This window comes from Vespa mandarinia, chromosome 2, assembly GCF_050613455.1.
Source record: "Vespa mandarinia isolate Hongniang chromosome 2, ASM5061345v1, whole genome shotgun sequence".
Taxonomy (NCBI): Eukaryota; Metazoa; Arthropoda; class Insecta; order Hymenoptera; family Vespidae; genus Vespa; species Vespa mandarinia.
This window is the reverse complement of record NC_140811.1, coordinates 6,355,955-6,383,454: the sequence shown is the minus strand read 5'-3', so window position 1 is coordinate 6,383,454 and position 27,500 is coordinate 6,355,955. Positions and strand designations below refer to the sequence as shown.

Genomic DNA, 27,500 nt, shown 5'->3' with positions numbered 1-27,500 from the left:
CAATCATTATTTTTTTTCTTTGTTTTTTCTTCGATTTTTTTTTTAATCTAAAAGAAATTTCTTATAGTTGCCAAATACGAACAATACGAATTTTATATTCGATAGTTATTTAAATGCGAGATAATATGATGGATTCTATTTTGATTAAAGAATCTTAACGTCGAAATCATGAGCTCACGATGGGGCGTTATCAATCACCATCGTTTTTCAATTTCGCTCGATTGTAAATCGAATTACAGTCTCGTAATGAAAGCGAGTTTCTCGATGAAAAGGTAGACTTATTGAATCATGGAAGCACTTAAAGCTCTCCATGCTGAACGACCTTGACCTCTTTCCCCTCGTAAACACCATGCGATCGTACGGTATTCGTCGGGCATATCGCCGACCTTGAGCTTTTCCAGCTACGAGCTCCTTGAACGTTCCGAAGGATACATATACGCATGTTTTTGCGCGTTGGTGTTACATGTTATTTGTGAATGTATGTCCTTTTTTTCTCACACACACACACACACACACATACATATACATATATAACATTTTATTATAAAATACATAGATATATAGATAATATATAGGATGCTACTATTATGATTGAATATACGTATACATAAAATGGAAGTAAAATTTTCGAATCAAACAAAAGATATTTTAATATGGGAGACCTTTGGAATTACACTTTTTTTCTTTCTTTCTTTTTTTTTTTCTTTTTCTTCATTATCGTACACTTCGCGTTTCATCGCGTTTCTTCACAGAAGATTAGAAGGTTTTGAAGTTTCCACATTACTTATTTATTGTTTTTTTTCTTTAGCACTTTTTCCTCAGCGTTTTCTACATTGCAATTTTCTGGCGAGCCTGACATACTTTCGTTTTTGTTCATGAGACATGCAACACCATATCTTACCGGCCTCACGAGCTACATCCACCACTCGTTTACCGGGTGATTCGAAATACATCTTCAGATAAAAGATAATAAAGGGATTACGAGATAGTCTCAACTTCCGCCTTCGTCTTTTCGATTTACATCGACAGTTTCTTTTCGACGATCTGCTCCGACGTCTACCACATTCAACCACTTCTTCGTTATTAGATATATTAGGTATTTCCTTTTGTAAATCATTTTGATTGTCCTGCCTGTCAAGAAGCGTCGTGTTATTCCTTTTCTGTTATCTCTCTTATTTTTTTGTTTCTTTTTTTTTATGGAGGTCAAGGAAAATAGAAACGATTTGTCTTTGCAAAACTATAGAGACTTTTGCATGCGTCGTAAAGAAAGAAAATCATTTTTCCTTCGCGTATATGAATGATATGCAGTTTGGATAATTATTGACGTAGCACGCATGCTTACATATCCCGACGTTAGAGGCGATGAATTATTTACGATACTTTTTAACCGCGATATAAACAAGGGTAGGTAGATAGATATACATAGTTCACCGTAACGCTCGAAAGAATTTATCTTTGTCGAGTCAAAAAATTTTCATGGTACGTTAATCCGCAAAAAAACGATGGTTATTTCAATTCAATCGTATAGTTACTCGGCTTTTTCTTTTTTATTTTTATAAAGTGAAACGATGACTTTGCTGTTCATTGTCGAGCTGTCTAATCAAATAGTCGCTTAGAAAATCTCGTCGCATAACGATCTCGTCTAAATATTAAACTTAGTTAGTATTCCAAACGTAAAGGTCCTAGGTCATCATGAAACAACTTGTGTGCGACATGCATATTATATTTATGTATATCTATATATATACACACACACGTATATATATATATATGTTTGCGTATATATATATATATATATATATATATATATATATATATATACACATATGTATTTTATATCAACTTCTCTTACTTAATAAGAGGAGATAGGAAAGTCTCCCTCACCTGTCTTTATCATCTGGGTGAAGATTTTCCATATTCTCCATTTTTATGTTATTGATGTTATATATACTTAATAATTTGATGTAATACCAAAAGTTTGAGATGTCCTTTGATGGAAAACATCTGAAGTTTCATACGAATAATTTTGTTCGATTATTTGATCGAAATCAGTCGATAATTAAATCGATCTTTTTTAATTGACAAAGAGAATGGAGAAATGAGGAGGAGGAGGAGGAGGAGAGAGGAAAAAACGTGCAAATATTGAATTTAAATCATCGTTAATCGAACCGTTGAATGAGAAGATAGAATTTAGCCGATTATACCAATAACTCTTTCATGTTCGAGTAAAGCTTTAAAGTATTATACATACACGTGTGTATATATGTGTATATATATATATATACATATATATATATACATATATATATATACGTTCTTTAAATTATACTTGACTGAAATGCGTCGAAAGATTTTCATGTACGTTAGATATCGACTGGAGTTCTATAAAAGAAAGTCACGTGAGAAGGATCCCTTCGCTTCCATATCGGAACCATAAAAAATTGCATTCTACGATAAATAACTTTAGTTTCGAGCGAAGCTTAACGGAATTGTGCCGGCGCGCACATTCTCTTGTTCCTATCTTGTAATATGACTATTAATTAAGTCAACAGATGCTGGCATAGAGCGTATATGTAGAATGTAACTAAAATTACTTTGGTACAAGTCAATCGCAACATTGTTGCCCAATCAAACTATCTTTCTTTATGAATAGATCAAAAAGATATTTCAGAGAAAATATTTTTTCATTACTAAGATTATCTTTAAATGAAATTTGTAAGGATTATTTTTAAATTGAAATTAGTTCGCGTTAATTCATTTTTTTTTCAAATACAAGTGCGGAAACATTATTGTGCGAATTCAACTTGTTGCTTATAATAAAGATGAAATATTTTCGTTATAATTTCGCGTAATAAAATAAGAATACGATAACGATGATATTTAACGATGATGAAAATGTGCGCTGGATATCCATTTTGTTAAAGGAAAGTACACCCTTGACCTATAGTACAATAGTGGTGCTTCGATCGTCGCTTGTACAAGCAGAGGACGGAAGTGTCTACCATGCTTGATTCCTCATTCCCCCTTTCCTCCCTAGACCACATATTATAATGTTATCAATTCGTATATGTACATACATAAATATATATGTATATATACATACATACACACACATATATATATATACATACATATGTAATTAAATGTTAACTTGTAACATTTTTCGCTAGCTTAGAAATCTGATGAGTAAAATGTAATATGTTAACGCGTTCGATGGACTGCATTATTTCCATTTATAAACCCTTGAGCTCTTACATATTTATCATGTCACATAAAGATGGGGTTATATGTTATTATATAAATATATACACGTTTCCGAATAGATGTACAAATAGAAATGAATTAGAGAATACAAAATATATTATATAGAAATAAGTATGTATATATATATATATATATATATATATATATATATATATATAATCTACATTTATCAAAAAAGTTGATTTTAAGATTTAAGGAAATGTAGTAAAAAATTATTTAGGAAAATCAATCCTTAAAGAATATTAAAATAATGGACCAATAAAAGTCAATTATTTTGATGTTTCGATAAGATCTACGGTCATAATAGATTTGTAACAGCATCTATTAATTTCTGAAAATCCATGAGTCATCTTTGTCATATATCTATGCATATGTATACAGATATTTCGTAGATTACTATTACGATATTATTACGACTTAAGAGGCGGAGCTTATTTTTTCCGGCGGATAACGATCAAAAGCTCAGGGAAGAAGGTATTTTCTTAAGCTCTTGCGCAGGCGGCCGCTCTTGCATTCTTAAGGCCGGCCAAATTGGTTCTGGCACGACAATGTTATTTGGCCAACATTATATTTCACTATTTCGTAAAGGCCTAAATTATAATTTGCGTTTTGAAATAAAAAAAAAAAGGACGCACTATCTGTAACGCATCTTTTTTCTTACTTCTAAATAACGCAAAGTATCTTTCTGTATTTACATTTGCAATGTATGGTTATTAATGCATAAGAATTTCGTCAGTAAAAATTATATTTAAGAACTATGAGCTTTGGTACGATCAAAATTATATTAATATTTACGATTTATTATTTCGTTTCATTCTTAATATATTTCTTTCGGTTTGTTTCAATATATTGAAAATATAAAGCATTATAATATTCATGTAATGATTATTAATTAACGAAATTAATTATTATTTATTGTTATAAATAATTATATTAAATTTACAGGAGGATATGGTATGTCTGTCCTGTACAGCAACAGGCGAGAGGGTTTGTCTAGCAGCCGAAGGTTTTGGCAATCGACACTGTTTCCTCGAAAATATCGCAGACAAGGTAGCGACACATTTACCATTGCGAACGACTTCATAGATACTATCGAAAATTTTCATAGTAATCGTCGCCTTCTTATTTTTTTTTCTTTTCCAATTTCAGAATATTCCTCCAGATCTATCGCAATGTGTGTTTGTGATAGAACAAGCTCTCTCGGTGAGAGCCTTACAGGAATTAGTTACGGCCGCTGGCTCTGAGACGGTAACGTTTATAGTTTTTTTTTATTCTTCGTATTAAACGAACAACTTGATCGTTGATTTTACTTTAGGAATTTAGAGTTATTAAACTCGCGAGAAAGTTCATTTCACAGATGGACAGTTAAAATTGCCAAACATTCTCCAATGTTTTAATATGATTTATATTCACACAATTTTAATGAAATATTTTTCACAAGTTTATAATTTACAAAGGAGTCGGCCATAAAATGTGCTACCCTGTGTTGTTTCGTGTTCAGTTGTAAGAAATGTGATCGACCAATTTATTTTTTTAATTTCCTACAAGTACCTATGAAAAGAGATTACTTATGATTAGAATTTAGTTGAAAATCCGAGTTGTTCTAATTTTTGCAATTAAAATAGTTTCCGAATCGTGTTGTCGGTATAGCTTAATGCATCCGCACGCAGATCCCTGTCCAGTAATTGTGGCATGTGTCCAATGTCCGTATGAACGCATAATGATGCATAGTATTGTTATCGCTATTTTTTTCCCTTCGTCAGTTTTTTCTCATTTTAAAAAGAACGCCACCCGAAACATTACTAAAAGTCATTATCATCGTCGGATACTTATCATAATATATAAATACAAATTTTTGGTTTCTTTCTTTTTATTTTTTATAAATATGGAAAAAATCTTTACAAGAACATTTATCACTCTTTGTCTTTCTTTCTTTCCAGCAGCAAGAGAATTTAGTAAGTATAATTACATATCGGTCTAGGGCTTCATATGAGATTCGTATTTGAATGATATCGTCGCTTTGCGTTATGTGCTGATCAAAAAATTAATAGAAAGCAAATAGCAATTACATTAAAACTTTGTCATTAACGTCAACAAACGTACTTGCACGACGCATATTATTCCATTTTTATGTACTTGTGTGTACTAATAATGCGATAACTTACATTACAATTTACATTGCGATATATGTGCCTATACATATTTGAGTAAATTATTTCTTGAAAAAAGCAAGCTTTGCCTAATATGAATGTATTTATGGCCATCTCTTATTACTACACTTAGAAGCGTCATGATATTTGCCTGAAAATAATGAATATGATCGGACACGATCATTAATTGAAAAGTAATAAAAAAATTCTCAAATATTATTTATACATCTTTAGGGAAAAGGTACTGGATCAGGACATAGAACTTTACTTTACGGCAATGCTATACTTCTAAGGCATCTAAACAGCGATATGGTACGTTAATTAAAAGATTTGCTTAATACAATAGCATATATATTTTGAATTATTCATTCATTCATTCTGTTGTTTCAGTATCTGGCATGTTTGTCAACGAGTTCTTCGAACGATAAGCTCGCTTTTGACGTAGGTTTACAACAACACTCTCAAGGTTAATCAAGCAAATCAATATCTATTATATATTTCAATATTATTAACGTATGAATACGTATGGTAATAATATGTACATAAAAACTTGTTGTGTAGGCGAAGCTTGTTGGTGGACGGTGCATCCAGCCTCAAAACAAAGATCAGAAGGTGAAAAGGTCCGAGTAGGCGACGATCTAATTCTTGTATCGGTAGCTACCGAGAGATATTTGGTAAGAAGATAGATATACGAATATGTATTAATTATTTTATTTTATTAATATCTTCATATTGTAATCGTTAATATATCTTTTTTATTGTTATAGCACACAACGAAAGAAAATGGTTTATCGGTAGTGAATGCATCGTTTCATGTGACACACTGGTCGGTACAACCATATGGTACTGGTATCAGTAGAATGAAATACGTAGGATATGTTTTTGGTGGAGACGTTTTAAGATTTTTTCATGGTGGCGACGAGTGTCTTACTATTCCTTCGACATGGAATACATCATCTAATCAAAAGTATTGTGTTGTTTATCGTTTATTATTGATATACATATTATACATATATTTATATAAAAATAATCGTTTTTTCTTACATATTTTACGCAGTATCGTAACTTACGAAGGAGGAAGCGTTATGAGCCAAGCAAGATCCTTGTGGAGATTAGAATTAGCGAGAACTAAATGGGCAGGTGGTTTTATCAACTGGTTGCATCCAATGCGTATAAGACATCTAACCACTGGCCGATATCTTGGAGTAAAAGAAAATAACGAACTATATTTGGTGGATAGGTATTTATGTCATCTTCATCAATTATTATTTCTCACATTGTTTTTTTTGTCTTAATCAATATGCTAAATTTATAATACTAATTATAGAAACGAGGCAACGATAGAAACTTCTACTTTCTGGCTGAGACAAGAAAAGGATGATCAAAAAATAATTCTTGAGGATAAAGATTTAGAAGTTATTGGAATGCCGATTATTAAATATGGTGACTCGACGGTTATTATGCAACATGCTACAACGTGTCTATGGGTGTCTTATAAGGTATAAATAATGTTATTTTATTACTATTAATAGAATATCACTATATAGGTATATTTGTTTTTAAATCGGGTTTTTTTCTTTAACGATTATTTCAGTCATACGAAACAAAAAAGAAAGGCGTGGGAAAAGTAGAAGAGAAGCAGGCAGTATTGCACGAAGAAGGAAAAATGGACGATGGTTTAGATTTTTCACGTTCTCAAGAAGAAGAATCTAGAACGGCCCGTGTTATTAGAAAATGTAGTAGCTTATTCACGCAGTTTATTACGTAAGCATTTTTATTATTTAAGAATTTGCTTATTTATTGATATTACGTTATTATATAATTGAAAGATATTAAAAGTTGATAAAAAATATCTTTTAGAGGCTTAGAAAACTTGCAAGTTGATAGAAGAGCATCGATGTTTTTTCAAAATGTAAATCTCAATGAAATGGTGATGTGTCTGGAAGATTTAATCAATTACTTTGCTCAACCTGAAGACGATATGGGTAAGAACGTAACACTATTGATTTTATAGGAAAAGCGAAACGACAATTATAAAATATAAATAAATTCTTTCAGAGCATGAAGAAAAACAAAATAGATTTCGGGCACTTAGAAATCGTCAGGATCTATTTCAAGAAGAGGGAATATTAAATCTCATTTTGGAAGCTATAGATAAAATAAATGTGATTACTTCTCAAGGCTTTCTTGTGGCACTTTCGGGTGATGAAAGTGGTCAAGCGTGGGATCAAATTTCTGGTTACCTTTATCAATTATTAGCAGCTATAATCAAAGGAAACCATACCAATTGCGCTCAATTTGCAAATAGCAATCGTTTGAATTGGTTGTTTAGCCGTTTAGGTTCGCAGGCGTCCAGTGAAGGTACTGGAATGCTGGATGTACTTCACTGCGTTCTTATTGATTCGCCCGAAGCTCTGAATATGATGAGGGTACTTACAATTTTTTACAGTTTGACAGGAAACATATTTATGACGGAACGTACTTCATGTTTGATTCGTTTTTTAGGATGAACATATAAAAGTGATAATCTCTCTTCTTGAGAAACATGGCAGGGATCCAAAAGTTTTGGATGTGTTATGTTCGCTTTGCGTGGGCAACGGAGTTGCTGTACGATCATCACAGAATAATATCTGTGATTTTTTACTTCCTGGAAAAAACTTACTTCTTCAGACGCAACTGGTTGATCATGTTGCTAGTATCAGACCAAACATATTTGTTGGTAGAGTCGAAGGATCAGCATTATATCAAAAATGGTATTTTGAAGTTACCGTCGATCATATCGAACAAACAACGCATATGATGCCGCATTTGCGGATAGGTTGGGCAAATACGGCTGGGTAAGTATCATGCAGTACTAAGTATTTATTAATCTATTATCAATTTGTATTTTCTTGTTGCAGTTATATGCCATATCCAGGAGGAGGTGAAAAATGGGGTGGAAATGGTGTAGGTGATGATCTTTACTCGTTTGGTTTTGATGGTGCAAATTTTTGGACAGGCGGTAGAAAGACCCAAATCGTTCAAAATGCTACGGAACCCTTTATCAGAAAAAGCGACGTAATCGGTTGCTCCTTAGATTTGACAGTTCCTGTAATATCTTTTACCTTCAACGGCACCCATGTTGCTGGCACGTTCAGAAACTTTAATCTCGATGGCATGTTTTTCCCAGCGATTAGTTGCTCCTCGAAACTCTCATGTAGATTTCTTCTTGGTGGCGATCATGGAAGATTGAAGTATCAACCACCGGATGAATTTTCTCCTTTGGTAGAAAGTCTGCTACCCCAACAAATACTCTCTTTGGATCCTTGTTTCTATTTTGGTAATATGAATAAAGTCGTTTTAGCTGGACCATGGTTGGTCGAAGATGACACAGCCTTTGTTCCTGCACCGGTTGATACTTCCATGATCAATCTACCGAGTTACGTTGAGCAAATAAGAGATAAACTTGCCGAGAACATTCACGAAATGTGGGCAATGAACAAAATCGAAGCTGGATGGATATACGGTGAACACAGAGATGATTTAAGAAAAATTCATCCGTGCATAGTACAGTTTGAGAGATTACCAGCTGCGGAAAAACGATATGACACTCAACTAGCCGTGCAAACGTTGAAGACAATATTAGCTCTTGGATATTACATTACAATGGATAAACCACCATCAAGAATCAAAACTCTAAGGTTGCCTAACGAACCATTTTTACAAAGCAGTGGTTACAAACCAGCACCTTTGGATCTCAGTGCTATCACTTTAACGCCTAAAATGGAGGAATTGGTAGATCAATTAGCAGAGAACACACATAATCTTTGGGCGAAAGAACGAATTAGTCAAGGATGGACTTACGGATTGAACGAAGATTCTGAGATGAGAAGGAGTCCGCATTTGGTACCGTATCCTAAAGTAGACGAGGCCATTAAGAAGGCTAATCGAGATACTGCCAGTGAAACTGTTAGAACACTTCTCGTATACGGTTATATGCTTGATCCACCAACTGGTGAACAACACGAGGGTAAAGCTTCAATCTTTTTAACATTTGAGTTATTTTTTATAACTTATCATTCTTATAGTAACTAATAATATATTTCTGTTTCTTTGTATATTATAGCTCTACTGTTAGAAGCTAATAGATTACGACAACTGTACTTTAGGACGTATAGGGTGGAAAAACATTATGCAGTTAATAGTGGAAAGTGGTATTTCGAGTTTGAAGTTTTAACAGCGGGTCCTATGCGTGTTGGTTGGGCAAAAGCTGACTGTATGCCAGGAAGTATGTTAGGTAGTGACGAGAATACCTGGGCATTCGATGGCTACAATGTAAGTAACCGATATCGTTATTATTTACATATAATTTCGTAAATCGTCGAAGATATTTAACAAGTGGACTAAGAGTAACGACTGTGCGTAAACATTTTATGTCTTGCGTGTTTGTAAAAAGGCAAATAAGTTGATTACGAGTGTGGTAATCACGTCTTTTAGTATTTTCCATAAAACAAATATGAGTTCCTGATTTTTTTCTAGTTACTATTCGAGGTGCAATGATTTTTTTTACACCTGCGCATACAATATATTACAAATTCGTTAAAACGGACGATGAATTAATTATTATTAAATCTAGCGAAGATCTTGACCGAACGATAGACTTTGTTCGGTGGCCTAAGCGCTTCGCGGTATCGACGTAAATACTTTTTTGTGTAGAATTATTAATAATTCATAAAATCATCGTGAATGTCAGGTGACAAAGGTACATGCTGGTACCCACGAATCATTTGGTCACAAATATCAAGTGGGCGACATAGTTGGCTGTTTCATTGACGTCGCAGACAGAACTATCAGTAAGAGTCTCATTTTCCGATAGTCTCTAGAGGTCCACTATATTTTGATTTGTTTTTTCGTCACTACTTTTGTCTTTGTCTCGTTCTATATGTTTCTTTCATGTTGACTTTGTTTTTTCTGCATCCTTGCTCCAAGACGAATGAAATCGCTGAATATTTCATTCACAAGTGTGGCTTCACTTCGATCCTCGTCTATTTATGCAAAAATCATTTTTCAAGAAAGTATTCAGGCTACACTGTCTCATCGAAACATCATAAGTTCAATAATACTACGAGAAAAAGTCGAAACGCGTAACTACGAAATAAAATGTGCAAGATCATCCTATACTCACGTATACAAAAGTAATAATTAAAAAAGAAAAAAGTAATAGTCGTCGCAGTTGCATTTGTTGAATTTGTCCCATTGAAACATTATGTAGTTTATGTACTACGATTCGTGGTTACGGATGATGAGCAAACAAGACTGTTGAACTTGTTCATTTTGTTTTAAAGGAGGAAAAAGTATACTCGGGCACAGCCGAAACATTCGGCAAGCAATGGCAGGTTGGAGATGTTGTCGGGGTTTTCCTGGATCTAATTGACCGAACTATTAGTAAGACGGAATCTTTAAACGAATGCTTCAGCTGCCATTTAAAGCTATAAACATTATATATATCTATATATATATATATATATATATATATATATATATATAAAATATATATATATTGTATATAATATATATTATATATATAATATTATGTGTAATATATACACATTGTATATTGTATATAACACATAATACATGATATGCAATGTAAAAGACATATCTATGTATGTGTATGTACGCGTATTAGATGATCCATTTGTGTTATTCCTACCAGTTCAGTCATTTTTTGTCTCCTATATTTTTTTATCATTTCTCAATTTTTTTACATATTATTTACAATTAATAAAAAAAAAAAACGATAATCGAAGACGTGTGAGCTAACGATAATAATGACTATTCGAATTATTTATGTATCGGAAAAGAATTATATATCCGTTTCATTAAAATATTATTCTTTTCAATGGTGTTTAACTTTTTTTCGCTCGATTTCACAGATATGCTAAATTTTCTTTTTCTTTTTGAAATCTTCATGTAATATTCATATCTAGTACTTATATATATATATATATATATATATAACATTTTTTTTACATTACGATTCGTGCACGCAACTTATAGATATATATATATTTTACTTTTGTCGATATCGAAGTTCTGCTACTGGTTGGTGTAACTTTAGGATGATCCAATTCAGACGCATATACATTATACATATATACTTTGATTATGTATAGTTAGATTACTGGATACAGAATCCGCTAGTTTGATTAATATTTGTGTTATATAGTCGAGCGTAAATTCTTTATTAGGAATAAACAAAAATTTTGGTGTGTACGATCTGTTTATAGATACATATCTCCATTATTTAATGTGTTGAATGATGATAATCGAAGTTTGAGGTACGAATTTGGACTTATCTTTTAAATACGATCGATATGTCCTTATATTTCCTGCCCTTATCGTCTTTCACATCAAATTATTTGGCTGCTTTGCCAAAACGTGTTTAAAGCCAACTCAACAATTTTTTATCATCCTATCATATATCATCGTAATATATTTCCGTATATGTTGGGATTAACCGCAAAACCAGTCACACAGTCCTGATTTTATCATCATTAATAATAACATCATGTAATTTTTCAATCGAAATAGCGTCTATTCGAAGTGTCTTGCGGTATCCAGTATTCTACTGAGCATTATACTGTTATTAATAACAGTGCTTTCGTGATTCATAATTACTAATCATTAATCCTAATAACAAATCCCAATTCACGATGTAACGATGAAAACATTAATATCGCTTTGGAGGATGGCTGCTCGATGCTCACATATTTTTTTCTTATCTTTTTTTAATTATCAAGAAATATTTTTTGTTCTTTGTTTTTTATGTTTTCATGTTATTGTTCATTTCTTTTTTTATTATATATATATATATTCTTTATGATATATTCTTTAACGGTATTCTATGCGACTCGGATTGTTTAAGTTTCATTAAAAGTTGTACTATCATTGACATTATTATCCTTTGTTCCAATTTGTTAAAACATCCATTTTTATATTAACTATTCCCGTTAACGATATTATTGCTTTCTTCCAGAACCAATACTACTGCATATGCACGTAGTACATACTACATGTAGAACATTATCTGTTACATCTCTTTAGGTCACCCTTCGTATTAAAATAATATGCATAAAGTCGCATGCATGTATACTGGTTTTAATTAAGTTACTCTCGCATTTGCTTTTGCGGTATCTATTATAAAATACATTTTTACTACTCTTGACGTAAATACGAATTAATCCATATTCATATTTAACGTGTTTTATCTACTTTATTAATATTCCTAGCTCTTTCAATTTAATCGCGCTTTATTATTATGTCTTGCTTAAATGTTGCCGTTGATTTTACTTTATATTGAACGTAGATAGAAATTTTGGATTGTGATTAGTATTCTAAAAAGAAAAAAAAAAAAGAAGAAAACAAATAGAAAAGAAGAAAAATAGAAAGAAGATTTCAATCATATTGATTATGATCGATCATTATAAAAATCCAAAATTTCTTTCGATTTTTCGTTATCGAATAGTCGTGCGTTAACTTATAAAAATGATTTAGGTTTTTCATTAAACGGAGAACTTCTGATGGATGCACTCGGAGGTGAAACTTCGTTTGCCGATGTACAAGGCGATTCTTTCGTACCAGCCTTCACACTTGGGGTTGGGCAAAAGGCTAAACTGACATTTGGTCAGGACGTGAATACATTGAAATTTTTCACGACCTGCGGTTTGCAAGAAGGATACGAACCCTTTTGTGTGTAGGTCCTTTTTTCCTTGTGAATTATATTCAAAATTTATTGTCAATTTTAAAAGAAAATTCGTTAATTTGTAACTTCACACGTTCTAGTTTTTTCTTTCTTTCATATTATAGGAATATGAATCGTTTAGTTACGTATTGGTACACGAAGGATCAACCGATTTTCGAGAATACTGATGACATGGCCGACACTAGAATAGACGTCGCTAGAATTCCTGCAGGATCGGATACTCCACCGTGTTTGAAAATATCTCACAATACATTTGAAACTATGGAAAAGGCAAATTGGGAATTTTTAAGACTATCACTTCCCGTTATTTGTCAGTCAATATTTATCTCGGAAAATGATAAGGTACGAAGATGGCAAGAGATTAAGATGCATCAGAACAGACTTTTATCCGAACAATTCGAGCAGACGCAACAAGCAGCTCCTTCGGCTCACATGGAACAGATCATGAAATCTGGATTTAGTATGAGCGATATCAAAGGTATAGCTATATGTTATTTTATTATGATACGATTGTATTAATCGTAAAATATTCTATTCTATTCTATTCTATTCTATTCTATTTATATTTTATTTCTTTGCAGGTTTACAAAGAAATTACTCCGAAGATGCAGTTGAAGCTGATGAAATGGCGAAAGAGTCACCTATACCAATGCAAAGAAATAAGCCTACGAGACCACCGAGAAAGGGTTCGATTTATGGATCACGTTCCGGAGCTATGGATAGCGCTGTAAACGAAGCCGAAATGAACGGTTACGGAGAGATGAACGGTGACGTCAAAGATGATAAAAAGAAACGTGGCCGTTCGCCTTTTAGGTAAAAATAAATTTTGAAGATTCTTTAGTATTAACACTTTACCGACCTTAGAAGTATATAAATAAGCAATTTCACGCGATACAAAAATATCTATGGATAGAAGGGGAAAATCACTTTTGTTATACTATCATAAATTTAAAGTCGAAAATGTGTGCGGCCGGTAAAGTGTTATAAAATAGTTTCGAAAGTATAATTAATTTTAACACTTTAACGTTCTTAGAAAACTTAGCAAAGAAATGGAGGATGTGTAAGTAAATTCGATAGTATCGTGTAATGCGTCATATGTGTCTTTCTGTTATGTTTAAAAGAAATAATATTTTGTGATGAGACTCTTCAATGTTGTTTCTTTATTAAAGATTCTTCTCGCGAAAAGCAAAATCACCAGAGGCCAAAGCTAAAACGCCGGAGCTTCAAGTACGTTCGGACGTATCCGATAAGAGTACCAGAACGATGACAGGAAGTAAAACTGCGAGTAAAACTGCTCAAATTCGAGTTTCTACCGTACGTTGAATCTTTAAAATATAAAAATATCTACATGTTATGTGATATAAAAATCTAATGGTTTGCTTTAATGTCTTTCTATTTACAGACCGATCTGAAAGTAGTCCCTCCACAAATTCCAGAACGAAACGCACCAAAAATAATGTCGGTATTAACCGGTAGTGGTGTAGAAGCGATCGGTAATGAAATCTTTGACGCGGAATGTTTAAAATTAATGAACGAATATTTTTATGGTGTGAGAATCTTTCCTGGTCAAGATCCGACACACGTTTACATTGGTTGGGTAACCTCGCAATATCATTTACATACAAAGGACTTTAATTTGTCACGCGTAAGAAAAGCTTCAGTCATCATTACAGATGATTATGATCGTCCGATAGAACAGTACGTTATTTAAAATTGACATAAACGGGGTTAATGAGTCGTACGTATGTATATAGGAATGTTTATATAAAATCATATTCATTTTTTAGAGTCGATAGACAAAGTTGTTACATGGTAAGAGCCGATGAATTATACAACGAAGTTACCCAAGATGCATCAGGAAAGGGTGCATCTCAAGGGATGTTTGTCGGTTGCTTCATAGATACCGCAACTGGTTGTATTTCATTCACTTGCGAGGGTAAAGAAACGAGTCACAAATTTAAAATGGAACCAGACACGAAATTGTTCCCTGCGATTTTTGTGGAAGCCACCAGCAAGGAGATACTTCAAATCGAACTTGGAAGAACGTCTACGACGTTACCATTATCTGCTGCTGTATTACAGAACTCAGAACGTCATGTGATACCACAATTTCCTCCAAGATTAAAAGTACAATGCCTGAAGCCTCATCAATGGGCCAGAGTTCCGAATCAATCGCTTCAGGTACACGCTTTGAAACTCTCCGATATCAGAGGTTGGTCGATGCTTTGCGAAGATGCTATTTCTATGTTGGCTTTGCATATTCCCGAGGAAGATAGATGTATCGATATTCTCGAACTTATTGAAATGGACAAACTTTTAAGGTAAATCTCCTGAAATGCTAGAAATTCAGAGAAATATACAAATGTATTACTTTGTTTGTTACAATGATTAAAATATCATTTTTTTTTTTTAATATTTAGTTTTCACGCACACACATTGACGCTATACGCGGCATTGTGTTATCAATCAAACTACAGAGCAGCGCATGCTTTGTGCCAACATGTCGATCAGAAACAATTATTGTACGCTATCCGAGCCGAATATATGTCTGGACCATTACGACAAGGTTTTTACGATTTATTGATTGCCTTGCATCTCGAGTCTCATGCGACAACAATGGAAGTGTGTAAAAATGAATTTATCATACCTCTTGGTAATGCATAGTTTGTTTATTATAATATATTTTACATGCTACTTAACGATTAAATATTGTTCACGTTGATATTTGGACTTTATAGGTCAAGAATTGAAGGATTTATACGAAGACATTGAAATGAAACACAGTCTTAGATACTTACAAACAGAATCTGTACGGCCGCAAATGAAGATGACTGATATAAGGTAAGATATTTTTTTTTTAAGTAGATATGAATTTTTACTAATCGATTGGCTATCAAGGCAAATTCCTTCCAGCGATCAAGTTATCGAGAATATAAGAAGTCTATACAGTCCACACTTTCCTCTCGATGTTGTACGGGATTATGTAATGATGGCATTAAACGAGGCCGTTGAAATCAATCAAGTTCATAATAGAGATCCAATAGGTGGCAGTAACGAAAATTTATTCTTGTATGTAATATAATAGCTAATAATATTTCATTTGTAGGAATATTCTATAATAAATATGTTTACAGGCCATTGATAAAACTCGTGGATAGATTACTTTTGGTTGGAATGCTCAGAAACGAAGATGTGATGAAATTACTCATTATGATAAATCCTGAAACTTGGGACCCAACATTTGATAAAGGTAATATACTCGATTAAGATTTAATAATATTATATTAATACACATTTTTTTATATTTATATAATAAAACTTCATGATAGATTAAAAAAATAATTTTCGGTACAACACTTTGCAGAAGGAAAAGACGAGCATAAAAAAGGTCTGCTTCATATGAAAATGGCTGAGGGTGCAAAGTTGCAAATGTGTTATCTTCTTCACCATTTAAACGACATTCAGTTACGTCATCGTGTTGAATCGATCATAGCATTCAGTCATGATTTTGTCGGTGATTTACAATCCGATCAATTGCGACGTTACATTGACATTAAACAATCTGACTTACCATCTGCTGTGGCTGCTAAGAAGACGAGAGAATTTCGATGTCCACCACGGGAACAAATGAATGCTATTTTAAGTTTTAAAAATCTCGATCCAGAGGAAGATACTGAAAATTGTCCTTGCGGAGAAGAATTGGTAGCTAAAATGAACGAATTTCATAGCGACTTAATGTCATACGTATCCTTGCATGCTTTGCAAGAAGCTGTGGATGCTGCTGACGAACCTGTCGAGGAAGTTCAAAAACCAGGTGCAATGAAGAAATTATTTAATTTTATCAATGCTGTGAAAGAACTTGAGGAAGAACCAAAACCAGAACCAGAACCAGAAAGGAAAACTCCTGAAGAGGTATTTCGTAAGGTTCTGATAGCAACTATAGTGAAATGGGCGGAAGAAGCTCAGATTGAAACACCTAAACTTGTTCGTGAAATGTTTAGTTTACTAGTTCGACAATATGATACGGTAGGCGAATTGATTAGAGCTCTGGAAAAGACGTATGTTATCAATAGCAAAACGAGAGAAGACGTTGCTTCGATGTGGGTTGGTTTGAGCCAAATTCGTGCTTTATTACCAGTACAAATGTCTCAAGAAGAAGAAGAACTTGTGAGAGAGAGATTGTGGAAGCTGGTGAATAATCATACATTCTTCCAGCATCCTGATTTGATTCGTGTACTTAGGATTCATGAAAATGTAATGGCAATCATGATGAATACATTAGGTAGACGTGCCCAAGCACAATCTGATGCACAGACACAGCCACAAACTGCAGAAGGAGAAGCAGCCGCGAAAGAAAAAGATACTTCTCATGAGATGGTAGTTGCTTGTTGTCGATTTCTCTGTTATTTCTGTCGCACATCTAGGCAAAATCAAAAGGCCATGTTCGATCATTTTGACTTTTTATTGGAGAACAGTAATATTCTCCTTGCCAGACCATCTTTGAGAGGTTCTACACCATTGGATGTAGCTTATTCCTCATTGATGGAGAACACTGAATTGGCTCTCGCGCTTAGGGAACACTATTTAGAAAAAATAGCCATTTATTTGTCAAGATGCGGTTTGCAATCAAATTCGGAGCTGGTCGAGAAGGGTTATCCTGATCTTGGTTGGGATCCAGTCGAGGGTGAACGTTATTTGGATTTCTTGAGGTTCTGTGTATGGGTAAATGGTTAGTAAAAAAAAAAGTCATAATATTTTTTTATCTCTACGTTTATCATTTTTAATGTTAAAATTTGCACACGGCACATTAGGTGAAAGTGTTGAGGAAAACGCAAATTTGGTAATCCGTTTATTGATAAGACGACCAGAATGTTTGGGTCCTGCTTTACGAGGTGAGGGAGAGGGTTTATTGAGAGCTATAATAGATGCCAATAAGATGTCAGAACGTATCGCCGATAGACGAAAAGTAAGTCTGACTTTTCTCTGATTTTTCTGATCAATACGATCGGTTAAAATTTTACAATCGCAATTGGGTTTTGTAAGTAAGAACAAAATTTCGTTTTGTTACGTCAGATTTGGTGTACGTCTACGTAAATAATTCGTCAATGTGATTATATTTATTGTTTTAACTATATCATCGGTTAGTGATTTTTTCCCCGTAGCTTAAATAGTTTATTGTTGTATACTTGCCAACTTTATTTTAGTAAATTCCGATGCATGCCCACAAATTTCCACTAATCAAATATCAACGTAGCATTTTAAACAGGTGCACGATGAGGCAGAGGGTACAGCAATGGTGATGCAGTTTGAACATCCACTTCCAGAATCAGACGAAGATGAAGATTATATCGATACGGGCGCTGCAATTCTTAATTTTTATTGCACCCTTGTTGATTTACTTGGTCGATGTGCTCCAGACTCTTCCGTGATCGAGCAAGGTATATTCATATAAAGATTAAATTTTCAAATATCGCTTCATCGTCGAAAAAAAAATATTGTCCTCTTTAATGTTATTTTATTCTTTTAAACGAAATATAGGTATTATTATTTTATAGTAATTACGAAAAATAGAATTGATCGCTCGGTTTAAACGAATTTCGATTTAGAAATAAAAATACATACATCAAAGTAGATTATAGAATCATAATCATGTAGATTGTTAGTTAGTTGAAAAATGTTTAGAAAATCAGCAGCTAATGAGAGCGTTTATTTTGTTTTTTAACGACCAACAGAATCCCCTTCGGAGTCCCTTGGTAATATATATCTTATGTGAAACTTCCATTGACACCGTTAATAGGTAAATACATGATAATATTAATTAACGAAGTGAACGTTTCAGGGAAGAACGAATCACTTCGTGCGAGAGCCATTTTACGATCATTGGTGCCGTTGGATGATCTTCAAGGCGTTCTATCATTACGATTTACATTGCACAATCCAGCTGCGGGAGAAGAAAGACCAAAAAGTGATATGCCGTCTGGATTGATACCTGGTCATAAGCAAAGCATCGTACTCTTCTTGGAACGTGTTTATGGCATTGAAACTCAGGAATTGTTTTTTAAATTACTCGAGGAAGCTTTCTTACCAGATTTAAGAGCTGCTACCATGTTAGACAGGGTAATGGCTCATTATTTTTTTTTTGTTCTCTTTACGATCTCTATTACAAAAAATAAATTATTATATTGATGGGAATCTAATTTTGTTTGCATAGAATGATGGATACGAGTCCGACATGGCTCTTGCCATGAATCGATATATAGGAAACAGCATCTTGCCCTTGCTAATAAAACATTCAAAGTTTTATAACGAGGCTGATAATTATGCGAGTTTATTGGACGCTACTTTACATACTGTATATCGGTTGAGCAAAAATAGGATGTTAACGAAGGGTCAACGTGAAGCTGTCTCAGACTTCCTCGTTGCTTTAACCAGGTAAGAAATAAACGTTCTCGATAATTTGTCAATGAACTAATTGAATTCTTCTGATTTAACAAGATGTCTTGACGAGTCAAATTTTTCGTAAGTCACATTGTTACTACCTTTAACATCAAAGTACATCTTATCTGTGATAAATGCTCGATATATATTTCTTTCGTAATATATTTTTATTTTTGTAACTTATTAATATATTTTCTTCATTTTAATTTTATTTCAATTTACAGCCAAATGCAACCGAGTATGTTACTTAAACTACTTCGAAAATTAACAGTGGATGTTTCTAAACTATCTGAATACACTACAGTCGCTTTAAGGGTAAATAACGCATAAATTACTCATAAGTGACATATAAAAATAGAAAGTTGTTTTATTAAAATAATAATATTATTTTAGTTGCTTACTTTGCATTACGATCGTTGCGCGAAATATTATGGATCTACCGGAGGCCAAGGAGCTTATGGTGCTTCCAGCGATGAAGAAAAACGTTTGACGATGGTTTTGTTCAGCAATATATTCGATTCCTTGTCCAAAATGGATTACGATCCGGAATTGTTTGGGAAGGCTTTACCCTGTCTCACTGCTATAGGTTGTGCTTTACCACCGGATTATTCATTGTCGAAAAATTATGATGATGAATGGTATGGTAGTAAATCAGCATCCACGCAATCACCTGATGGTCCATATAATCCACAACCTATCAATACATCTAGGTATATATTAATTGTACATATTCATTATATATCATTCTCTATATTAATAAATAATTATAATCGATGAATTTTGTTTTAGCGTCGTTCTCAACAATGATCTGAATCAAATAGTACAAAAATTCTCCGAGCATTATCACGATGCATGGGCTAGTCGAAAATTAGAGAATGGTTGGACATATGGTGAACAATGGTCCGATATAAATAAAACTCATCCGAGATTGAAACCGTATAATATGTTAAACGATTACGAGAGAGAACGTTACAAAGAGCCAGTACGAGAAAGTTTGAAAGCTCTTTTGGCTATTGGCTGGAGCGTTGAACATGCCGAAGTTGATGTACCTTCGACGAATCGTAGTTCTATGAGAAGATCATCCAAAAGTCAGGTATATCATTTTAAATTTATTAAGAAAGAATTATAAGATGATTCTTTAACTAACGAAATTGTTTCAATTTAGAGCGATTCTGCAAGTCCATTTAATTACAATCCCCATCCAGTCGATATGACAAATTTAACGTTAAGCAGAGAAATGCAAAACATGGCCGAACGTTTAGCCGATAATGCTCATGATATTTGGGCTAAAAAGAAAAAGGAAGAACTTGTCACGTGCGGTTAGTTAATATATTTAATTGAATATCAAATTGAATATCAAATATGTTAATATATCTGAAAATAAAAATGTAATTTTTTAGGAGGTGGTATTCATCCTCAATTGGTACCTTATGATCTATTAACCGATAAGGAAAAGCGAAAGGATCGTGAACGTTCTCAAGAATTCTTAAAATATTTGCAATATCAAGGCTACAAACTTCACAAGCCAAATCGTGGAGGAGAAACAGAAGTTGCCAGTGCCGGTGCATCAGTTGAATTACGTTTTGCTTATTCCTTATTAGAAAAGCTGATAGCGTATCTTGACAAAGCAACGATTAACATGAAACTCCTCAAACCATCTGATACGTTTAGTCGTAGAAACAGCTTTAAAACGTCGACAAGAGACATAAAATTTTTCAGCAAAGTGGTATTGCCATTGATGGAAAAATATTTTAGTACCCATAGGAATTACTTTATCGCAGTGGCAACGGCTACGAATAATATTGGGGCAGCTTCGTTGAAGGAGAAAGAAATGGTCGCAGCACTTTTTTGCAAATTAGCAAATTTGTTACGATCCAGACTTGCTGCTTTTGGTGCTGACGTAAGGATAACAGTACGTTGTCTACAGGTCCTTGTAAAGGGTATCGACGCAAAGAGTCTTGTGAAAAATTGCCCAGAATTTATCAGGACTTCTATGTTGACTTTTTTCAATAACACAGCGGACGATTTAGGTCATACGATATTAAATCTTCAAGAGGGTAAATATAGTCACCTTAGAGGTACTCATCTGAAAACTTCAACATCCTTATCGTACATCAACAGTGTTGTATTGCCCGTTCTCACGGCCATGTTCGACCATCTTGCTGCTTGCGAATACGGAAGCGATTTGTTGTGTAAGTAAAAATGTTTACATACATATATATATATATATACATTTGAATATAAAAAAAGGTATATACTTATATTTTACTTACAGTGGATGAAATTCAAGTAGCCTCTTACAAGATGTTGGCATCTCTTTATACTCTCGGTGTAGATTCTAGCCTAACGCACGATAGGAAGTACTTAAAAACCGAAATCGAACGTAACAAACCAAATCTCGGTTCCTGCTTGGGTGCCTTTTCAAGTTGTTTCCCAGTTGCCTTTCTAGAACCCCATTTAAACAAACATAATCAATATTCTCTTCTAAACCGTATTGCCGATCATTCGTTAGAAGCACAAGATATTATGACAAAAATGGAATCAAGTATGCCAACGTTGGAAACGATCCTGACAGAAGTCGATCAGTTCGTCGAGTCTGAAAAAACTTATAACGATGCTCCTCACGTAGTAGATGTCATATTACCTCTTCTATGTTCTTATTTACCGTTCTGGTGGGCACAAGGACCAGATAATGTTAATCCAACCGAAGGCACATACGTTAGCATGGTAACCAGCGATCACATGAACCAACTTTTGAAGAATGTATTAAAATTGATAAAGAAAAATATTGGCAACGAAAATGCACCATGGATGACACGAATTGCAGCTTACACCCAACAGATCATCATTAATTCGTCGGAAGAGTTATTAAAAGATCCATTTTTACCTTTGGCCGAACGTGTTAGAAAACGTACTGATAATATGTTCCACAAAGAAGAATCCCTTCGCGGATTCATCAAATCTTCCACGGATGATACCTCACAGGTTGAAGCTCAGATACAAGAAGATTGGCAACTTTTGGTTCGCGATATATATTCATTCTATCCTCTTCTGATCAAGTACGTGGATTTGCAAAGGAATCATTGGTTAAGGAATAATATACCTGAAGCCGAGGATCTTTACAATCACGTTGCTGCGATATTCAATATATGGTCTAAGTCACAATATTTCCTACGTGAAGAACAAAACTTTATATCGACCAATGAGATCGATAACATGATTCTTATCATGCCTACTGCAACTAGAAGACCAACAACCGTTTCGGATGGTACTGCTCCTGCTGGCGGTGGAAAGGTTGCTTCATTTTTATATTATCTAATATTAAAAAATAATAATAAAAATATTAAATAATTTACTTCTTTTCTTTTCTCTATTGACGAATAGAAAAAAAAGAAACATCGTGACAAGAAAAGGGATAAAGATAAGGAAGTCCAGGCGTCTTTAATGGTAGCATGCCTTAAACGCTTGTTGCCGGTCGGTTTGAATCTGTTCGCTGGCCGTGAACAAGAACTCGTTCAACATTGCAAAGATAGATTCTTGAAAAAGATGCCGGAGTACGAGATCGCCGAATTTGCTAAGACCCAATTAACTTTACCGGACAAAATCGACCCCGCGGACGAGATGTCTTGGCAGCATTATTTGTATTCGAAGTTAGGACAGAAGAAGGATGCAATGGAACCAGTTAAAGCTCAACAATTGGAGGATGTAGTTGCTAGAATTACAGACATGGCTAAAGTACTTTACGGCCTACATATGGTAAGCTAATAAATTAATCTTTTCATTAATGTAAACTGCTAGATACGTTTTCGTAAGCATATTATTTATTAAGTTTCATTTTAAAGTTTCTCAATTATATTTTCTTCGATGTAGCTCTGTTTCACAAATTTCTTTCATCATTTTATGTTCTCGAGTAGATAGATCATCCACAACAGCAGAGCAAGAGTCAATACCGATCCGTGGTGTCGATACAACGCAAACGAGCGGTGATAGCTTGTTTCCGTCAAACTTCCCTACATTCCTTGCCCAGGTATCCTTTTTTGTTCATTTACGTTTGTTGCATTCCCATAAGAGTTATATTTCTTTGGTATATTAGTTTTTTTTTATTGATGATGATTATACAACCCATCTTATTTTTTATTTTAAAAAACAAAAACACGCTTTTCTATAGGTAAAAACCAATTTGATTTCTTCGTTTCTCCTTTATTTCGTCTTTTTACTTTTATTTATTTATTTATTTTATTATTATACCCATTGCTTTTATTATCAAATTTTAATTACTCGCTCATGGCAATAATTATACGTTTTCTTAGAGTTAGAAACGAAATAAATATCTCGTGTATCGAGATAGTGTGTATTGTAAAAAGTGATTTTACGTTTGCGCTTGTACGAAACAGCATATGTATGTATATGCGAAATCGTTAAAGTAATTTTGTGTGTTCGAAATTATTCTCGATGTCCTTAACGAATTTAGTTGTGTGTGCATGCTGCTAACAGGCGACAAAACCTCCACCATCTCGAGATGGATGGAAACGTGTGCTATGCGCAGCCAGAAAGAGAGCAGCGATTGCATGTCTGCGTAGTGAACCATTGTACAAGTTGAGAAGGTAATGCATCGGTATTAATGAATTACAATCTAAAAACAAAAAAAAATAAAGAAAGAAAAAACAAAAAAGAAAAGATTTATCTTATCAAATTAGAGTTATTTAATTTTTATTCTATCATCGTGACTTTGAAATATTATATTGAAATATTATTTTTTAGGCATCGGGCAATAAATATATTTGCAAGGACGTATTACGAATTGTGGTTGCAGGATGAAAACGTAGGTCAGGAAGTAATGATTGAAGACCTTACGGTAATTATTCATTAATACCGTAATATTAATTTTTCATTTTATTTGATAAGAATATCGTATAATATTTTGCGCGTGAATTGTAGCAATCTTTCGAGGATGCAGAATTGAAGAAAATGGACAAGGCCGAGGATGAGGGTAAACCAGATCCATTAACGCAATTGGTTACGACGTTCTGTCGTGGTGCTATGACTGAAAGATCCGGTGCTCTTCAAGAAGATCCATTGTACATGAGTTACGCTCAGATTATATCGAAATCTTGTGGCGAAGAAGAAGAGGAGGGTGAAGAGGAAGGCGGAGGTGGTGAAGAAGAAGGCGGAGCATCTATTCATGTAACTATTTTTACGATTTATTCAATTATCTGTCCAACTAACGATGACATTTCCTTTCTACTAATCATGAATTTCGATTAATTAACTTAAATAACAAGGATTTTATTTTTTTTTTTAACTTATTACTCGTGTAGAAGTGGCCACATAAACTGCTTATGGTAAGATCAAGACGTTAATCGAACAAATCAGCGCTTTTACAATAAAAACGCATCGCCGTAATTATACGCATATTTCTTTCGATCGATTAATCATGATAGAACTCATGATTTACTTACTTTAGCAGTAGAGTTTATGCAGCCTTCATCCTTTCATTTATAAGTTTTTTTTTTTATTTTTAAATAAAACGATATATTAATAATATCGATATTCTCAATTTATGTCACTAATAATGCTTATTACACTTTTAATTGCATTCTCAAGAGGCCAATGCATAAATTAATGGTAAGATATTTCAATGGAACATTTAGATCATCTCTAACTTTATTATTGTGTACATATTTAATATATTAAATTATATCATTTTAAATTGTTATATAATTTCGCAGGAACAAGAAATGGAGAAGCAGAAGCTGCTCTTTCATCAAGCACGTTTAGCAAATCGTGGTGTCGCAGAGATGGTGTTGCTTCATATATCAGCTTGCAAAGGTGTTCCAAGCGAGATGGTTATGAAAACGTTGGAATTGGGAATTTCTATTTTACGCGGCGGTAACATCGAGATACAACGAGGAATGTTAAATCATCTGAAGGAGAAGAAGGACGTCGGTTTTTTCACTTCAATCGCGGGTCTTATGAATTCCTGTAGTGTCCTAGATTTGGATGCTTTCGAGAGGAACACAAAAGCCGAAGGTCTTGGTGTTGGTTTTGAAGGTGCTGCTGGCGAAAAGAATATGCACGATGCTGAATTCACATGTGCATTGTTCCGTTTCATACAGCTGACTTGTGAAGGCCATAATCTTGGTATGTATATTTAACACGATTTATTGAAATATTAACCTAAATTATTTTGCGTTTGTTTTGTCTTATTATATTGTCTTATTATATTTTATCAATATATTTTTATCTTATCCAGATTGGCAAAATTATCTTAGAACGCAAGCGGGTAATACAACAACGGTAAATGTCGTCATATGTACTGTGGATTATTTACTGCGTTTACAAGAATCCATTATGGATTTTTATTGGCATTATTCGAGTAAAGAACTCATTGATCCTGCTGGTAAAGCGAACTTCTTCAAAGCTATAGGTGTTGCTAGTCAAGTCTTCAATACTCTTACTGAAGTTATTCAAGGACCTTGCGCACAAAATCAACAGGCCTTAGCACATTCTAGATTGTGGGATGCTGTTGGTGGTTTTCTCTTTTTGTTTTCACATATGCAAGATAAATTATCTAAACACTCCAGTCAAGTAGATCTCTTGAAAGAATTATTAAATCTACAAAAGGATATGATCACTATGATGCTGTCAATGTTGGAAGGTATTATTAAAATTGAAATAATTTTAATATTAAATGAATTTTTTTTTAAGAATAATTATTATCGATATTTATATTTATATTAATATAGGAAATGTCGTGAATGGTACTATCGGAAAACAGATGGTTGACACCTTGGTAGAGTCGGCTGGAAACGTCGAATTGATTTTGAAATATTTCGACATGTTCCTGAAGTTGAAAGATCTAGTATCATCGCCAAGTTTCTTAGAAGTAGATCTTAATAGTGATGGTTGGGTATATCCTAAAGATTTTAAAGAAAAAATGGAGCAACAAAAAAGTTATACCGAGTGAGTTAAAACAAATTTAAACTGTTGGTTTAATCTTTATACGTGACTATATTGATAACAATCGTATTGTTTTAATATCTAGCGAAGAGATTGAGTTTCTATTAGCTTGCTGCGAGACAAATCATGATGGTAAGATCGATTACGTCGCTTTTATGGATCGTTTCCACGAACCTGCAAAAGAAATCGGCTTTAATCTCGCAGTACTTCTCACCAATCTTTCGGAGCATATGCCGAATGAGCCTAGATTAGCGAGATTCCTTGAAACTGCTGGCTCCGTTCTCAATTATTTCGAACCTTTCCTTGGAAGAATCGAGATTCTAGGTGGTAATAAAAAGATCGAGCGTGTTTATTTCGAAATAAAAGAATCAAATATAGAACAGTGGGAGAAGCCACAAATTAAAGAATCAAAAAGAACATATTTTTATAACACGGTAGTCGAGGCCGGTGAAAAAGAAAAGCTGGAAACTTTTATTAATTTCTGCGAAGACGCGATATTTGAAATGCAACATGCCAGTGCTTTAATGGCTGTAGAAGAAAGCGGCGGTATTGGTAAAGCAAGAGAATCATCTTACACTTATATGTCGGAAGATGATGAAGAAAGAAACAAAGATCCGATAAGGAGAGGTATACAAGCTTTCAAGGATGGCATTTATTTCTTTTTCTCCATGTTTTCACCAACGAATATAAAGAATAAAATAACAGAAATGCAACAGATGACAATACCCGAACTATTTATTGGCTTTTTCAAAATGATATTCTACGCATTTTATTATTCTGGATTCGGAGTTGGTTGTGTTATCAGGTACTTTATGAAATTATTATTAACTTTGATGAGAGGACCACATGTGGACGAACCTGCGGTCGAGGTGAAGGAAGAGGAAGAAAAACCATCAAGACATTTACCGGCTCTACCTCCAACGCCAGATGAATCTAATTTACAG

General features: G+C 33.7%; 2 protein-coding genes across 6 annotated transcripts in view; one reads left to right on the top strand and one right to left on the bottom strand.

The window, feature by feature from the left end:
* Positions 1-27,500, top strand: part of RyR (Ryanodine receptor) — a 33,485-nt gene that overhangs the window by 2,458 nt on the left and 3,527 nt on the right. Inside the window, exons 3-47 of one of the 5 annotated variants that reach the window (XM_085664931.1) lie at positions 4,210-4,314; positions 4,414-4,512; positions 5,208-5,219; positions 5,649-5,726; positions 5,805-5,880; positions 5,976-6,088; positions 6,182-6,381; positions 6,472-6,654; positions 6,742-6,913; positions 7,009-7,178; positions 7,275-7,399; positions 7,473-7,843; positions 7,920-8,251; positions 8,315-9,423; positions 9,520-9,728; positions 10,739-10,838; positions 12,951-13,149; positions 13,263-13,636; positions 13,740-13,971; positions 14,328-14,472; positions 14,561-14,856; positions 14,946-15,479; positions 15,579-15,811; positions 15,897-15,999; positions 16,057-16,227; positions 16,293-16,408; positions 16,523-17,887; positions 17,970-18,124; positions 18,413-18,596; positions 18,998-19,275; positions 19,370-19,590; positions 19,821-19,911; positions 19,990-20,306; positions 20,386-20,689; positions 20,762-20,915; positions 20,997-21,788; positions 21,872-22,890; positions 22,981-23,352; positions 23,511-23,623; positions 24,358-24,451; positions 24,535-24,780; positions 25,326-25,737; positions 25,850-26,254; positions 26,343-26,559; positions 26,642-27,500. In XM_085664931.1, coding sequence (XP_085521057.1) covers positions 4,210-4,314; positions 4,414-4,512; positions 5,208-5,219; positions 5,649-5,726; positions 5,805-5,880; positions 5,976-6,088; positions 6,182-6,381; positions 6,472-6,654; positions 6,742-6,913; positions 7,009-7,178; positions 7,275-7,399; positions 7,473-7,843; positions 7,920-8,251; positions 8,315-9,423; positions 9,520-9,728; positions 10,739-10,838; positions 12,951-13,149; positions 13,263-13,636; positions 13,740-13,971; positions 14,328-14,472; positions 14,561-14,856; positions 14,946-15,479; positions 15,579-15,811; positions 15,897-15,999; positions 16,057-16,227; positions 16,293-16,408; positions 16,523-17,887; positions 17,970-18,124; positions 18,413-18,596; positions 18,998-19,275; positions 19,370-19,590; positions 19,821-19,911; positions 19,990-20,306; positions 20,386-20,689; positions 20,762-20,915; positions 20,997-21,788; positions 21,872-22,890; positions 22,981-23,352; positions 23,511-23,623; positions 24,358-24,451; positions 24,535-24,780; positions 25,326-25,737; positions 25,850-26,254; positions 26,343-26,559; positions 26,642-27,500 — 13,455 coding nt within the window. Of the gene's footprint in view, positions 1-4,209; positions 4,315-4,413; positions 4,513-5,207; positions 5,220-5,648; positions 5,727-5,804; positions 5,881-5,975; positions 6,089-6,181; positions 6,382-6,471; positions 6,655-6,741; positions 6,914-7,008; positions 7,179-7,274; positions 7,400-7,472; positions 7,844-7,919; positions 8,252-8,314; positions 9,424-9,519; positions 9,729-10,146; positions 10,247-10,738; positions 10,839-12,950; positions 13,150-13,262; positions 13,637-13,739; positions 13,972-14,327; positions 14,473-14,560; positions 14,857-14,945; positions 15,480-15,578; positions 15,812-15,896; positions 16,000-16,056; positions 16,228-16,292; positions 16,409-16,522; positions 17,888-17,969; positions 18,125-18,412; positions 18,597-18,997; positions 19,276-19,369; positions 19,591-19,820; positions 19,912-19,989; positions 20,307-20,385; positions 20,690-20,761; positions 20,916-20,996; positions 21,789-21,871; positions 22,891-22,980; positions 23,353-23,510; positions 23,624-24,357; positions 24,452-24,534; positions 24,781-25,325; positions 25,738-25,849; positions 26,255-26,342; positions 26,560-26,641 lie in introns of all 5 variants that reach the window. The other 4 variants (XM_035861861.2, XM_035861864.2, XM_035861860.2 and 1 more) reach the window with 4 other exon arrangements.
* Positions 819-1,925, bottom strand: LOC146873176 (uncharacterized). The gene is made up of 2 exons (XM_085655483.1): positions 1,885-1,925; positions 819-1,131 (listed from the first exon to the last, which is right to left on the bottom strand). Exons 1-2 carry the CDS (start codon positions 1,923-1,925, stop codon positions 819-821), a joined length of 354 nt encoding a protein of 117 aa, XP_085511609.1.